The sequence below is a fragment of the Mustela erminea genome, chromosome X (genome assembly GCF_009829155.1).
Source record: "Mustela erminea isolate mMusErm1 chromosome X, mMusErm1.Pri, whole genome shotgun sequence".
In the NCBI taxonomy this organism is placed as follows: domain Eukaryota; kingdom Metazoa; phylum Chordata; class Mammalia; order Carnivora; family Mustelidae; genus Mustela; species Mustela erminea.
In genome coordinates, this window is record NC_045635.1 from 27,889,221 (window position 1) to 27,906,526 (window position 17,306).

Below are 17,306 nucleotides of genomic sequence, written 5' to 3' on the forward strand. Positions count from 1 at the left end.
CACTTTGGAAACCCGTACATATTTAATAAGTTAAATATATACATATATGTAATCATGTGTGTATACACACATATACATATATGTGTATGTGCAAGTTTATGCCATAATGGCAAACATTTTAGTATCACCAAAATAAAATTAGCTTCTAACTTAGCTCAATTACAAGTACTTTGGTGGAGCTTTGTGTTAACAAACTTAAGAAGTTAGCTGATGACCATTTTCTTCTGTCCCCCTCCTACTACTCTAATAGTAAATTTGGGGACAGAACCTTTTAAAACCAAAAATGTGAATACTGAGGAATTATTATTCTTTGTAATACATCTGAAAAATGATGCTACTCATCATTACAGTGGGATGATGGTAATGATAACAACAGTCCATTATAAATAATTTTCAAGCAATTATCATTACTTTTCAAACTAGGTAAGTACAGAGACAGAACTCTGGAAGAAAATTTGAATACTGCATAGAAATTTGAGGAAGTGTAGTGGCTACAGGTTAATTTTTTGCTTGATAAAGAGCTAATTATCAAAGTGGGGAAAACAGATCTGAGGTAAAGTTTCAGCTTCAGTGAAAAATACTTTAGAAATAGAATTCATTAAATATATCTCACTATGAACAAATAAAACATTATAATATTACTATGTAAGGTCTTATAGTGGACCCCAGGATGGTCAATGATAAATAGCCACCATTTAATTCCACGTTATTTAACAAAATACCTCACATTTCACCCTTGACTATGTATTTAAACAATGGACTAAAAAAGTTGATGGTAATCTGAATTTATTTTTTTAAAGATTTTTATTTATTTATTTATATTATTTTTATTTTATTTTATTTTATTTTATTTTATTTTAATTTAATTTAATTTTATTTATTTGAGAGACAGAACAAGTGAGAGATAGCATGAGCAAGGGGAGGGGCAGACAAAGAGGCATAGGGACAAACAGACTGCCCACTGAGCAGGGAACCTGAGGGAGGCTCAATCCCAAGACTTCAGGATCATGACCTGAGCCAAAGAGGACACTTAACCGATTGAGCCACCCAGGTGCTGCCCCTGAAATTGCTCTTTAATATACTATCTGAGATATTCTTTATTACATAGTCTCTTTTAAAACAGCTTTATCAAGGTATAGTTTATCTAACATACAATTCAATAAATGCACAATTCAAGAAATTTTAGTAAATTTAAAGTTGCACAACCACTAGTCATGATTTGATTTATAGAACATTTCTATAGCTCCCTCAAATGATCCTGTGTGTCCATTTTCAGTAACTCCCTACGCCCATCCCCAGCTTTAATCAATAATCTAACCTCTTCAAATATTTTCTTAAGCTTAAGTATTTGACTTACCTACCTCATTAAATTATGGTAACGATCAAAGAAAACAAGGCAGATGCTTTGAAAGTAGTCATCATTGACATGGTACAGACCTTGAAAAGACTGAAATACCTGGAAAGTCTGGAATATTTACTTTCCACTAATCACTTCTTTTCACATGAAAAATTTTATTGTGTACTCCTCAAAGTATTTCTAAAGTGTTCTGAAGTTCCAAAACTTAGCAGTATCATAAAGTACTATGACAAGATATTGTCACAATTCTATTTTTTTGTCATGATGCCATTAAGTCTCATTTTAAAAATGGTTCTTGATGATTATGGTATATTTGACTGGTTCTTTCCTGCTATCTTATGGCAAGATGGCAAAATCCATCTTGGGCTCGTCCACTTAAAAAAAAAATAGCTCCTAACTCATTTGTCTGGCACATATTTAGTGACTAAATGTGGTAAATCTTTGTGGAATTGAATAAATTCACCAAATACTTATTGAAGATCTGCGAGGCAGTCCTGATCTTTTACAAACTGACCTTTGGTGGGAAGGTAATTGAGGTCAACAGGGAAAACAACAACAACAAAACTAATTCAAAAATAAACAAGGGAGTTTCAGATATTCATAAATGCTTCAAGGAAACTACAACAGTGTATGTGATACCAAGGATTACCTGGGTGTGCATTTTAGATTTATAACCTCATGGTCAGCTATTCTGAAAATAAATATGTATTTATATAAGAAAAAAAAACAGAAAATAATAGTTCCAATCTAAGTTGCCTCAAAATATTCAGTGCTTCAAGAGTTTTCATTGCAACTGTAGCATGACGCAGCTAGCTTCACCTTTTGTATTTGGAATGTGTAGTTTTTCACAACTGGATGCTGTAACTGAACTGCAGAATTAAGATGTACAGTTTTGAATTTACAATATGAGAAAGACTTCCATTTCTTTTTCATTATACATCCTGTGAGGACATGATACTGTGCCATTTTTCGAAATATAGTCAATGAGGTGTAGTACATTTCTAATCTTTTGTATCTTCTGTAGCACTTGCTTGCAATTATTTCTCACACTACTAAACATACTGAAATGAGAACAGTCATTATAAATTCAGGAGTAATCAGTTCTATATGGTAACACGCACAGGTAGCATTGCAATGTTAGAATGATTTAAAATCAATCGTGTTGGATTAACCATCATATTTATATTGCTAAGTAAAAAGAAAAGAAATTATTTATGCCACACCTATGTGGGGTTTAACATTAGAACCCAAATGTCTGTAATAGATCTTCATATTCTCTTTCTATGGTTAAATTATTCCATTATCACATAAATCCTGAATGAATTCTGCTATGAGGGCTTATACTGTCTAGTACATAAATCAGTGAAGTAGGCTGTAAAGTTTGACTGTTCTGAGTCGTTTAGCACTCAAATGTGCCTATTTACACTATAAAAGTCTTTTTTATTCTGTAATGAAATCATAAACTTAATCTGATAGACCAAAATCTGAATTTAGATTTTTATTTTTTAAGCCACTCATTTTGGTAGTTTGGAATGCTTACATTTAAAAATGGTCAAATATATTTAAGTTATAAGATTTAGCTTCAGTAAGACAGGAAAACCTCAGTTACAAATTGTTTTGATGTGTGGCTAATACAGTCAGCTTAAATTAACAGCTTTCTTTAGTAAAAAAAAAAAAAAAAAAAAAAAAAAAAAAAAAAAGTCCCTCTTTTCTATTTGTTGACACTAAGTTTTAGCAACACTGCCAATGGGTTGGAAAAGAGATGGAAGGAAGAAATTCAGTCTATACTGGAGCTGGGGTACCTGAAAGTCCCAGATTAATAAGCAAAATATAGGAGCACTTTTTCTATTATTATGAGGACTTCTCCTTTGATGATAATTTGTTTCCTAATTTGCTTTAAATTTTTTCCCCTCTACTCATGCACATAAATCTACTATGTGGGAAATGATGTTGCAAAAGATGGGATCAGGAATCTTCAGGACAAAAGAAACAGAATGTTGAGCTATTGCAATCACCGCTAGACAGCCCACTGCTTCTTGTGGTAATTTTAGTGACACTGTAATATTCTCTATAACAAACTGTGCATCATAAACATTTTGTGATATAGAACATTTCAATAGGTAGCCACACTGGATTTTTCTTACATACTGGAGATTTCAAAATTATGAAATTATTGGTATAATTGGAAAGAAAAGCTGCAGACTGAAATATCTTTGCAATTTTAAGAATTGCAGACCTTAAGGTGGTTATTTGCATATGATTATCTTGGCTCCCAGAATGACTGACAGGCACATCCAAGGTGAATGGCAAATTAAGATATATGGAATTAGGGGATAAAGAAGAAGAAAATAAGAAAACCAAGCCAAATTCATCTTTAAACAGCCATGCTGAAAATTCTATTTGCCTGAATTAATTCATTTCTGCAGGAATTCTCAACGATGTTTTCTACCTCCATTCATTTCCCATAAGAGTAAGGGGACAATCAAAACAGAAGAGAAAATCATCCCAACTCCCTCCCAATGAAATCTTGACAATGTCATGGGTGTGAATATCAAAGAGTGAGTGGTGAGAAATGTGATGTGAGAAAAAGACTGTCATGGTCAGCCATGACCAAGAATGAACTCTCCAAAGTCATTCTCAACCTTTGCCACATGTGAGAACACTAGGGAGAATTTCCAATAATTCTGACAACTGACCGCTCCCCTCCCCCCAGAGATTCTGACATGATTGGTGTGGGGCACACCCTGGGAACTTTGGTTTTTCTTCCAGATCATAGGGGCTAAAACTAAATCTGTGTTTCAGTATGTTCTGCAAGACACTTAAGGAGTAGATAACTATATTCATGCTATGTGCTGTTCTGCAGGTATATAATTTTTTTTTAAAGATTTTATTTATTTATTTGACAGACAGTGATCACAAGTAGGCAGAGAGGCAGGCAGGCAGAGAGAGAGGAGGAAGCAGGCTCCCTGCTGAGCAGAGAGCCCGATGTGGGGCTCGATCCCAGGACCCTGGGATCATGACCTGAGCTGAAGGCAGAGGCTTTAACCCACTGAGCCACCCAGGTGCCCCTGCAGTTATATAATTTGATTTTATACTGTAAAACTGTTCTTAAAGAAACACTCATTGGTTTTCATATTTTAATCATACTATTTTTAAAAGAGTTCTTACGTTTCTGATTTCTGCACCTAGAAGATAATTTTCTCTATCTAGAAGAGTTCCTCCCATTTGTTTTATTCTAGGTGAATCAGTAAGATGTTATCTTAATTTTGTACTTTAATAAAAATCTCGCTTTATATGGCCTGGCATTGGGCAGTTGATGTTGTGGTCATACGATCTTAGATTTTGGTTTGTTTAAGTATTACTGACTGAAATAAAATACTCCAGTCACTGTATGCTCTGATATCCTCACATATCTAGCCTTATTGTCTAAAAGGTTAGGCTTTACTCCTTACGAGCTCATACTACTAAATAAAATAGCAAATATGTTTAATCTGATTTAGAATCAGAAGGCCCAGTTCTGTAATCATAACAGAGAACAAATGAGTGAACATGCTGAGGCAGTGGGGAGCTCATTTCTGCCCTATTTACAAAAGGCAAATGGAAAGCAAGGAACAATCTTCATCTATGTCTACTTTTATAACTAATAAGAGCATACCTGTTGGAAAGCTACACACATTGCGTATATGTTTGTAATACTGAGAATTTGTTATTCCTGAGAATCTCAGTCTTAAAGGCAGAAAAAGAAAGCTCTAGTAACAGATTTAAATTTAGAAGCAAAACTCTGAGTGCACCACACGGTGGAGTCAGACATCCACAAATCTATGGGGCCAGTGTGTGACAGGAAATCTGAGCACATTATTTAAGATGACCAAATATGGTAATGGCATTTGCTTTGTTTGTCTGGCTTCTCAGTGATATACTAAGACAAACACTCTATTTCTGAAAAGGGAAAGCTAAGTCCACCTAATTTTTAATTGACAGTGAACCTTGATGGAAATTTAAAGAAACAAGTTGTTTTGTTTTAGTACAAACCATGAAAGTTATCCCCTATGATATACACTTTAAAAATGTCATTTTGGTGGCACGCTTAAGGGCTTCTTTGTCTGACAAATTTGGCTTATGTTCTTACTTCATCAACAACCTCTTTAGTCTCTACTTGTTTCTTTTGAGAGAGATTCAAATTGAGCTTCAGGAAATGTAATCCTTGAAGCAAATCTGAGTACCTGATAACTCTGTTCCAGAAAACAATTCACTTGCTGTCATCTTAAAAAATAAAATCTTGGGGAAGAATGTTTCAATAGCTTTTGGGTGGCCTGCATTTTCCAGTATTATATATAACCAGCTGGGGAATTCAAAGTCAAGAATTATCTTGAAAATGCAGGTGCAACAAGAAATGCACGTAAAATGGATTTGAGCTTGTTAGTGCTCTAAAGTTCTTTTTTCAAGTAGATTTTAAATGTTTTAATTGACTTGTGTACTGTTATTTGCAAGCATTTTGAACTGTTGTAATTAAAAACATTTTTACTGGAGCTTTTTGACAAAACCAAACAAAACACTTTATATTATGGTATTAAAAACTAGTATGTTGTATTCTTGTTTATGGAATCCTGTATTCCTATCTTAACAAAAGAGAACACTCAGGGTCCACAACCTTTTCAATTAAACAAGTTACTTTTTTCCCTAAAAGTTCCCATTTGTTTCTAAGACAATAGTAGCTATTGCCTATCTCATACTTTCATATTGCTACTCATACATTTATTCTGTGAGCCTTAAAAATCTATATATTTTATAGTACAAATGTCCAATTTTAATATTTAATATTTATACTGTTCCAAGTTTCCCTTAATTATATTCAGAAATTTATGAGCAGTCTTTAATCAAACATTCTGCCAAGTTTATGTCACTGAATTAAAAAAAGAAACAATTCTACTCTGCCTTTAGATTATAATCATGAAGTTTTCTCAACTCAATTATAATTTCCCCTTCCTATCATGCATTTTTATAGAGCCTGCCTATAAATTTTTCTGCGTGACTCAAATTGGGACAGTCTTAGAAAGAGTTAATGGTTGAGCACTGGACTAATGTAAGCTTGAAGAAGTGCGTATACCAGGGAGCTTAAAATCCTCGACAGTATTTCTGATCATCTCCCATTTATGATTTACACTTGTCCCACTGAAAAACTATCATGAGAATGCTATCACCAGGATTCCCATGAACTACACTTTCTTTATCCCCTATTGCAATGGTCAGTGAGGAAACCTTGTGCCCTGGACTTTGTAAGCCTATCAAAACCACCTGTACCCAGCTCCGTGTTCTCAGGGACTTTCCTGGTCAAACTTTGACAATATGGTAAACTACTTCATGCTACTGTGTCCAATGGTGCTCTGGGCACCAATTTAACTATGATTCAGTGCACTATAATTGCACTGCAACCACTTAATCCAAAAATTCATTTTAAAATAAAAACATTCAGGCATCTCCATCAATTAGTGTTAAGAGGGTCCTTGGGATGGGTATATAACCTTCTAATGCCCCTCACATCCTAATATACTGCTCTGAGTTATTCATGGTTACCGGGTACCTAATTTGGACCTATTATTTGAAAAGTAGTTTTATTACCTTACTTTCAGAAAATCCCAAAGATACTGAAACAAATAATAGCAATGATACTTTACATATATTTAAAGTTGTTTTAAATAGAACTATAGCATTATAAAAAATACTTCCCAAAGTGAGAGGTAATTTAGATATAGCCTCAATTTATTCAGTATAAAATCAACTTAGATTTATTTTCATTAGTATTTTAACTCTCATTCTTGAAAAACTGGTTTAGCACATTTCTTAATTTGGATTGAACACAGCGTGAGTACATGTGAGTACATGTGGTATGACTATTTGTAATAAATGCAAATTTACATCTCAGTTTGCTATCAACTACTTACCACACATCACATGTAGAACAATATAGGGATCATAAGAATTAAAATTCCAAAATAACAAATATAAGCTGATAATAAAATCCTTGAGCCTGCCTTTTTAATGGCACCCTACAAATTCTTTCTTCACAATTTACCTTCTTAAGGCTTCCCTCTAGCTTAAGTATAGTTTGAAAATACTGATTAACAGCAGACTTCCAAATGCAATTGCCCTGCCTTGTAAGTCTCTATTTCAAATTCCTCCATTACATACTTTGAGATATAAATCTTAGAGTACTAACCTAGAGCTCTTTTTCCCTCTTACTTCCAAACAGTCAAATTAGATAATCAGATAATCCTCTGTACAACTAGTTGAATAAATTTTAACTTAGAAATTCAGCAATGTCCTGTTCCAATAACACACCAAGTAATGGTATCTCATTCTCAGTCTACTTGCCTGGGCTTCTTGAGGCATCTGAGCTGCATCCACTTTGTCAGCAATATAAGTGGCCAACTGCTTGTCAATGGAGGAGAGGGACTCCTGAATTAAGTGCAAGGATTTTTCAATCTCCTGGGCCGACTGGATACTCTGCTCTAGCAACTTTTGCCTCCTCACGGCCTAAAGAAAAGAAGGAAGAAGGAAGCGATTCAATGTTTACTCGCCATAGTTTTTCTGCAATCCTGCTGCAAAGTAAAGGAAGATTCTACACTGCCACAATCACCTTTTTGTAAGATAGATTTCGTAGCTTCCTGCCGCTCATTCAGCTCTGCTTAAAAAAACAAAAATAAGAATAAGAAATAAGAATTAGCACACAGAACTACAGGATCCGGAATCCCTGCAGGACAAAAACTACAGAATTATGTATATCAAGGAAAGAGGCTGGGAAAACAAAACAAAACAAAACAAAACAAAACATAGTGAAATCATCTCAGTCGTTGCAATCTGTCGTTCTCAGGCTGAATGTTCCTCCTGATCTCATTATATAGTTCAAGAGATTTGGTTTACTTAGAATAGGGTCATCGTCATCACAATCCAATTCAAGATGGATAATCCACTTCCACCAGTGAGACACATACACAATCTGTTCAGAATCAGCTCCTTTCAAAAAGAAATTTTCAGATAACCATCTGGTTATGGATTTATTCTAAATACGATTTCTTCCCGCTTTGCATGGGCTTTTTTCCCCGTTTTCTCCCACAATTTGGAACGTGGAAATAACTGGCACAATTGGATCTGTGTTACTGCTGAAGTGGAACAAATAATAAGTAATCCTAATATAGCTGCAATTATCTTGATTGTTACTATAGGTATGATTAGGGTAATGTAACACTTTCCAAATATAAATAGCATGCTGAGCAGACTGCACAGTTTCCCTTCAAGGATCTGTTCACCTTTAGAAGAATAGTTCTACAAGCAAGGACTGGGACAAGCGACTTACTGAGAATCCCGTAAGTTATGCATCACAGCAAGTATTTTTCTTTATTATATAATATGTAGACATGATTATCTGGTATGAGAGAACTATCCTTTGCAAAGACCATGAGCAGCATTTCAAAAATGACCCTGCTTGTGAGGGTCATATCCACGGTTGTCACATCTGTATGCTCTACACCTGAAGCTAACATAACATTGTATGACAACTCTCTTTCAATAAAAAATATTTTAAAAAATTTAAAAAAGAATATATAGTGGGCTCTTTAGCTTAAAATGTATTAGAAATGCCATTATTCTTTAATGAAGCCAAGTTGGAACACAGCATTACTCAACTATGACTAAAGCTAAAAGAGATGCAAGTCTTGCACTACAAAATGAGTGGGAGGGCATTCTTAGTATTTCTACCTGGATTGTAAATCTTCCTCTGGATTTTGCCTTAGGTTTTCCTTTCTTTTCATTCCACCCACACCTCCAAGTTCAGTTAGCTCTTTTTCCCTAACAGCGCTCAACTTTGTGCTTCTGGTCCAGATTTCTGCCTCGATCTCCATAAGTGCATATATATCGCCCTACTTGACAATTCTATTTGGACATCCACAGCAACCAAAACAATAGCATGACCAAATATGGACACATTTGGGGCCCCCTTCTCATCTACTTTCCATTTCCCCAACTTGTTTTTGCTCTTGATCTGTTTTTTGTTGTTTCCCACCTCCCCCTATTTCAGTGACTGGCAATTATTCACTGCCTTTATTAGGCATGATTCTGGATATTTCTTCTTCCTCTATCATGTCCTTCATCATTTTGTGTTAAACCAGGCAATCAATTCCCAATCCTTTCTTCTACCTCCTAATATTTCTTGATTCTGTCCTCTTCTCCCCCCATCTACTGTCATTACTTGGGGCAATTGCAAGCCCTTGCCTCAAATACAGTACAGGTTCTTGGCTGGTATCCTACCCTATCATTACCCATTTGCAACAGAGCTATAGTGTGTTCTTTCTAAAATGAAATGATGGCTACCTGCTTAAATTCCTGTAGTGAGTATTTATTTTCCTGAGGATAGATGAAATACGCTTTTATATGGCTTTAAAATTCCTTCATAGTCCCTGCTACACATAGTCCTTGCTCAAGCTACTGAGAAATTTTATTTTTCATTCCCCAGTATACACTATGTCCCTCTTGATACTTGGCCTTAAACATGCTACTCCTTTTTCCTCGAGCAATTCTACCCCAACTTCCTTTAATTGGCTAGTTTACATTTATCCTTTAGCTCTTACCTTAGAAATGTCGATATCTCCCTCACCAGGTGGCTGTTCCTGACACCCTATGTTCTCTCTTGTACTTTGTATTTCTGGCTCACTATGTATCACATCATATTGCAATTTCCCATTATTTTTTTTCCTCTATTTCAGACTTTAAGTGCCAATGACATTAGAGACTATGGATGTGTTGTTCATTGCTCAATACCAGATCCTAGAAAAAGAGACCAATACTTTTCTTCATGACTGAATGAATGATGTAACAAAGCTTTTTAGTGAGGAAAACAGAGTAGCCCTCAAGAAGTCAGAAAATTGGATTCAGAAAAGAAACTGGGAAAAAGGTCATAATCACTTAGACACATCCTTTGGAGTAAAGTCTTTCCTATTTGGGCTTTTTTTTTTTTAAATTTCAGTGTTTTTGTTTTATTTTGGTGTGTTGTGTATGTCTGCTTGGAATTAAAAGTATCAGAATAGGGAATAAATTAAAAAAATAAAAGTATCAGAATAGGATGGAACATTACTTACAGGAAACTTTAGTCTACTTCTAGTAAAATACTCGATTCAAATCAGTGACCAAGACCTTGGCCTGTAATCTAATTCATATATAGTTTCCCCTTTCTTCAGTCAAAACTTCAATGAGAAGTTACATCACATCATAATTCTGTTATCAGTGCTTATGACTATAATCAGAATTGTCTGTATTGTACAAGAGAATGTCTGTAGCCTAGCCAGACTTTCTCCAGAAAAATGGATCCCTAATGATAAAATTTCACCACTGTAACAGGTGGCTGGAGAAACCTTTCAATCACAGCATGTAGTAACTGCCTACTCAGGTATTGTTTAAATCTGGTCCTTTATCTGTCTAAAGGCAAAAACAGCTTACTCTCCTGTGTGCACCTGTAGAATTTTAATATAATTGAATAGGAAATAATACAGCATAATGTTAAACCACATATTTAGTCTCAAAATTATACTTAGAAATCTAAACTTTTCTATTCATGAGACTCTATGGATTCAAAGAAATGAAATGACCTAAGAGTTGATGTCAGAGTTGACCTCAGGTAGGCTGGTTTTTTGCTTGGCCTGGCAGTCAATAAGAAAGACCAATACATGGATTTTTTTTTATTATTATTATTATCTCAGGGAGTGAAAAGACCTGATGTCAATCTTAGCTTGCAAAACTCTGAACTAATCATGGTATAAGCTGTCTTCTATTTCTAAACATCTTGTTAGGCAAATCCTGATGGGGGGCCAGGCCCGTGGGTTTTGTAGGACCCTCTGTCCACTTGACCTGTGCTATCTCACTGAACAGAGTTGGTAGGCAGTCCTAACTCAGACTCGGAATTTCATTGTTGGTCCAGATTACAGTTTAACTCTTATTTTAAAATGTTATACCATGTATTCAGCTAACTCTTTTATCAGTAAGATGAATCATAGAACTAGACAAAAAAAGCAAATATGAGGAGAGTTACAACAATATTGAGAGGTTGGCCACCAATAACAAAAATACAAAAGTAAAAAAGGGAATCCTAATAATGGCTACCAAGGAAAAAGCATAATGAAAAAAATTTTATTATGGTTTTCAGAAAAATTCAAGGAAAACAAAGTTAAAATAATCAACATATATGGAAATTTATTATTAGTTCCTCAAAGTACTCTAGAGTATAAAATCAGAAACTGAATGATTTTTGTTAGCAATGGATAGTTGTCTCTACAGCAAATTACTTGTTTTTCACATTTCTATTTTTTAAAAATAATAACCTTTGTGCCCCAATATTACAAATACTTAAATCAGAGAACATATGGCTAAGAAACTGGAAGAATGAATTTTTCATTCTGGTAAATAAATTTCTCATGTGAGGGCACCTGGGTGGCTCAGTGGGTTAAGCTGCTGCTTTTGGCTCGGGTCATGATCTCAGGGTCCCGGGATTGAGTCCCGCATCGGGCTCTCTGCTCAGCAGGGAGCCTGCTTCCATCTCTCTCTCTGCCTGCCTCTCTGTCTACTTGTGATCTCTCTGTCAAATAAATAAATAAAATCTTTAAAAATATAATAAATTTCTCATGTGAAATAACAAGTGGGAATTTAAGCCAAAATAAATGTATTTAAATATTAATGAGGCTTAAAAATAGAAAAAAAGAACATTACACATGTTATCCCAATAACTTTTTACAAATTATCATTCATTAAGAGAATTATATGTCCTTGCTATACTTATTAAAGGTTCTATAAAATACAATCATTTTTACTTCATTTAATACTAGGTAAGATCATGATTGCAAGTGAGTCAGGAATGTGGGTGATTTCATTGTTAAAATAGGACCCTCTGAGACAATTATTAGAAATATACATTTCCCTTACAGTTAACCTTCTTAGCCAACAGCAAATACTTATTAAGCACGAAATATTTTGCAGAATTGGACTATACATATATAGTATAGTCTATATTGATAGAATTCATATATATGTGTGTATGTGTATCTATATATGCTAAAATAGAAAAACCTGAGGAGTTTTATTCCCTATACAGCATGAGTTAGTTTGAAGCCACAAAAATAATTTTCTTCAGGTATCTGGGGGATGTAGAGCTGAGAATGGGAGAGATTTTGTCATCATTTTGTTTCTTCTTTTATTCTTATTTTTTAAAAGATTTTATTTATTTATTTGACAGAGAGAGATCACAAGTAGGCAGAGAGGCAGGCAGAGAGAGAGAGAGAGGAGGAAGCAGACTCCCTGCTGAGCAGAGAGCCTGATGCGGGGCTCGATCCCAGGACCCTGAGATCATGACCTGAGCCAAAGGCACAGGCTTAACCCACTGAGCCACCCAGGCACCCCTTGTTTCTTCTTTTGGAAGTGTGTGTGATTGTTTTACTTTATTTGCTTTTGCTTTCTGGAAAAACCTGGGGAAAGACTTCTGATGCCTGGATCTAATTGTGGAGGAGGATCTCATCAGGATGCCCTTTGCTGTAGAGTCCCTTGTGAAGGGCTCTAAGAGTGATATGAGTCTTGCAGAATGTAAAACATGAATGTGCGAAAGATGCACTTTAATGTCTTAGTATCTTTACAAACTTTTTTTTAATCCAACTATGTGATAAATATTCCTTGGTTGCTTACTATGTGCCAGGCCAAGGGAGCTCTCGGTTTTGCTTTGTAAATTGCATAAAAGATCCAGGCTTAACATTGTAAAATTACCCTTTCATTAGCCCGAGCATTAAAAAAAAAAAGGGCTTCTTTTTAGTGGGTTGAGATTTTAAGAGACACTTGGCTTTTCAGAAGTCTGGACTATGGATTTTCTCAGTAATTGCAGATTCTTGCCCAGTCTCCTGCAATTTATGGTAACAAACACAGACACAAACAAAAATATTCAGGCTCTGTGACAAGGAATTATCTAGGGAGTCTCTAAATTGTGTTCATTAAAATTTCTAGGACAAAGGAAATGTCAGTTCATTTTAAAAAGGGAATATGGCTTATGATCACCTTGTAGTAAAATAATTATTTATTTATGGTTTATAAATATTTGTCATTGATACCAGACATGTAAAATAGTTTGACTTTCGTCATTGTCTTAGCTTCTTTCCCTAAACAATGAAATAGGGTAGCCATTGTTCAATTAGGCTTCATTTCTTTGAGTGATTTTAGTAGTAGAAGATGAACTCTAGAAAACTATTTATCAAATTCGGATGCAAATAAAGTAGTTACAAATTTTTGCAGTTTCTGCTTGGGGGAGAGCATGAATTGGCCCCACTTTGAATACCAGTACCTTGCACAAAATAGAACAATAACGAGGTAAGCACTGTTCTCACTGGCAGTGGGTGAAGGGTGGGAGTCCTGTACGACATGTGCTAAAACCAAATCCTACTCTTGTGGCTCTTGAGAAATTAACATGGAGATCAAAGAGAACCTGCTAATCTGCATTATTTAACAGCCCCACCTCACTGTGCACACAGACTGCCCTTCACCAAAAAGTTCTATTTTTCTAGAGTCTCAATTTCAGTGGGCCAGTAAATTAATGCAACTACTTCCTTTTGGCTTACCTTTGTCAACTATCGAGAGGTTATAATTTGTTCAAATACTAAACAAGAATACTCATTTTGACTCAATTATTTTGGTGAATTATTTGAGAGCATTTTTTTATTGAAGTACAGTTGACACACTACGTTACTTTAGTTTCAGGGGTACAACAAAGTGATTCGACAAGTCTGTACTTACGTTATGCTATTTTCCCCCCAAGTGTAGCTGCCATCTGCTACCATACAACGCTACTATAATACCATTGACTATATTCCCTATGCTGTACCTTCTGTTCCCGTGACGTATTTATGGCACAACTGAAAGCCTGTATCTCCCTTGTCCTTTCACCCATTTTGATTAGCTGTTTCCTCCTAACTCTTATGTGACTCATAAGCTATTCTTAGTCTTGAACTGAAAACACTGACTCCTAAGTTCCTCTCATTCTAAGAGATGGAAATAATAAGCCTTTTCTAAAAACTTTACTGATGGTGGGAAATCTGGCTCTTCCTTCATTACTCCACCAAGCTTGCTTACTCTAAAACTCCATGAAGAGTTTGAAAAGAATCACAATCAGGCTGAATCCATGGCCCAGTGTGATGGCATCTTCCATTTACTTATCAGTGAGGAATGAAAAGTGGTACTTCAATCTTTCTGCCCCACGCAAGTGAAGCAGTTCCAACACTATCACTTGTAGAGTCTGGGAGTTCTAAGTAGATAGGGGTGGCATCTAATTACAAACTTGGACTCTGCTTATGCAGTTGAATGCTCTATTTGCTTTCGATGCCTGCCAAAGTATAATAAAAGAAAAGAAATTGGAAACAATGGCAGAGCAAAGAAAGAGAGTAGCCTGTAGTTCCTAAAGCTTGGTGTAGCATTTCCATAGGTCAAGCAGACACTGAAAAAGGCAGCCATGTCTGAGTTGTCTAGCACAAACTCTGCTGCGAGCAAGAGTACTCCGTGATGAAGAGACCTGAAGATATTGTCACTGGGCATGTTTCCCTTGTTAGAGAATTTGGAAGATAGAAGAGCTTTTAAAAGACCACTTAAAGAGCCTACACTTACACCCTCCAAAAAGTCAATTCTTGTTTCCTTGTTATATTAAATACATGAACACCATGAAGAAGCTAGTTAATAGGAGACATGTACGAGTTTCCTTCATTCCTACGTCTCAGGCCAATGGTAAACAATGGGACCCAGAAGTGGTAAGGAAAAGTGATAGTGGTATAGAGGAAACTGGTCATTCTCCCCTTTTATTGAAGGTCACTTACGCCATGGTTTAAGTTCGACAGTAGAATAGTAGGCTGGATAGGAGATTGAAATTTTTGTTTGTTTGTTTGTTTGTTTGTTTAATTTATTTTCAGCATAACAGTATTCCTTATTTTTGCACCACACCCAGTGCTCCATGCAATCCGTGCCCTCTCTAAGATTTTATTTATTTGACAGAGAGAGAGATCACAAGTAGGCAGAGAGGCAGGTAGAGATGGTGGGGAGCAGCCTCCCTGCTGAACAGAGAGCCCAATGCAGGGCTTGATCCCAGGACCCTGAGATCATGACCTGAGCTGAAGGCAGAAGCTTAACATACTGAGCCACCCAGGTGCCCAGGAGATTGAAATTTTAAGCTGCCTTTAACTTTTTAATTTCACAGAGCCTGGAAAACAATAGGATCTATTCAGGATGCCAGTAAGAAAGAGGAAACAACCATGAGTTTGAAGCAAAATATTTCATGTTTCTGTCCTACTTGGTTCAAACTATACAGCAAACTACTGTCATGGTCAATGAATTCAGAGCTTGATAAACTGAGGTAGAGGCAGAGAAGAAAATACAGATATGAGGAAGAGTTGCAATGTGGCCCAGGGAAAGGTAGGAAATGGTTTCTGGTAGATGTGAAGAGATAGATAATGAAGGATCTAGGGACTATCTTTGAAACACTGAGAATTATGGTAGCATGGCATGATTAGAAGGCTTATAAAGATGCAGCAATGCCATTGGTTTATACAACAGCCAGCAGATTGCACATTTTATATCTATCTAGCAAGGTTCTAAGTATGGACTATTGTTGTTATCAAATGAAACACTTTCCCAACTGATGTATAATTTCAGTGAATTGCCTGTTAAACTTTCTGAAGGATAATTTGAAGGTCTTTAAGGAGATATGGCAAGGCATGAAAATGTCAGGAATTATTTAAGGAGCACAAGGAATGTTCCATTTGTCTCAAAAACACTTTCTCTCAACTTTTAGTTGTTTAGAACTGACAGGGGAACATTCTTAAGGAAAGTTAAATTTGAGGAACACCTTGGACCTCACTACAGACTCAGACTTATTTAGGGTTGATGAGGAAAAAAAAATTTCATGATTTTGTATGGTGAAAGGAAAATAATAGATCCTTACAGAGTTGCATATAACATTTCTAGATGGTTAGGTATGCTTTCAGCAGACTGAGGAAATGCTTTTCAAAAGGAATCATGGAGATTTTAAAAATAAAAGGAGGAAAATGGAGATTTAAAAAATAAAACAGAAGGGGGAGAAGATAATTTATAGCAGGAAGGACAACTTACAGGATCTCACTGCCTCAGCAACCATCAAAAGCTTCACTTTGTTGCCTATTTTGTTTCTTTTCAGATCAGTCCTACTTTTTCCTAAATAAAGAATTGACCTGCATGGTCAACCATCAGTAGAGTTCAGTGTTCTTGGACAAGAAATACCAAAAAAAGAAAAAAAAAACAGCCCCAAATCAAAAGCTGTGTTGATTTAAGCCACTCTAGATATAATTCTTGTGGGGAATTCTGGCAAAATTAGCTTTTGTGGCATGTTTGCTAGCATACATGATAGACTACAAATAATTACAATAATTACACAAGTGTTTGTATATTCTTTAAATATAAAGGAATGTTGCTTCATTTACAAGGGTTATCTGGATTTGTTTTTGTTAAGGTTACTTGGTTTAAAACCACAGGACAGAAAAATCCAAAAACCACGTGCATGGAGCGGTCTATGATTTCCTTTACAGGAAAAGACTATAAATGTTAAATCCACTGGGGTCATGTTTAGTTGGAACTTCATCTGTTTCAGATCTCTGCAGATCATTGAAGTTTTTCTGTGACCTCTGAAGGAAGCACACTCAAAAGCAACGTTTGGGAATCACTTTATCAATGGAACTTGACATCAGATAGCCATCATTTTCAAGTAAAGCATTGACAGAATGGTCAGTGAGCTGTACAGTAATATATCTTAGACATTTCTGGATTTTTGCTGCATCCATTCATCTTCATGGGTAGACAAATGAAACTGGTCTTCCGCTCTGACCGGAGCAAACCAATGCATTATTTCAGCTTT

At 35.6% G+C, this 17,306-nt stretch overlaps 1 protein-coding gene across 5 annotated transcripts in view; it reads right to left on the minus strand.

Annotated features, from left to right (window-relative positions):
• The window catches only part of DMD (dystrophin), a 2,094,983-nt gene that overhangs the window by 1,270,316 nt on the left and 807,361 nt on the right, over window positions 1-17,306 (minus strand). For all 5 annotated transcript variants that reach the window (XM_032330377.1, XM_032330378.1, XM_032330375.1 and 2 more), the window contains exon 30: window positions 7,730-7,891. In XM_032330377.1, the coding sequence (XP_032186268.1) occupies window positions 7,730-7,891 (162 nt within the window). The remainder of the gene's footprint in view (window positions 1-7,729; window positions 7,892-17,306) is intronic.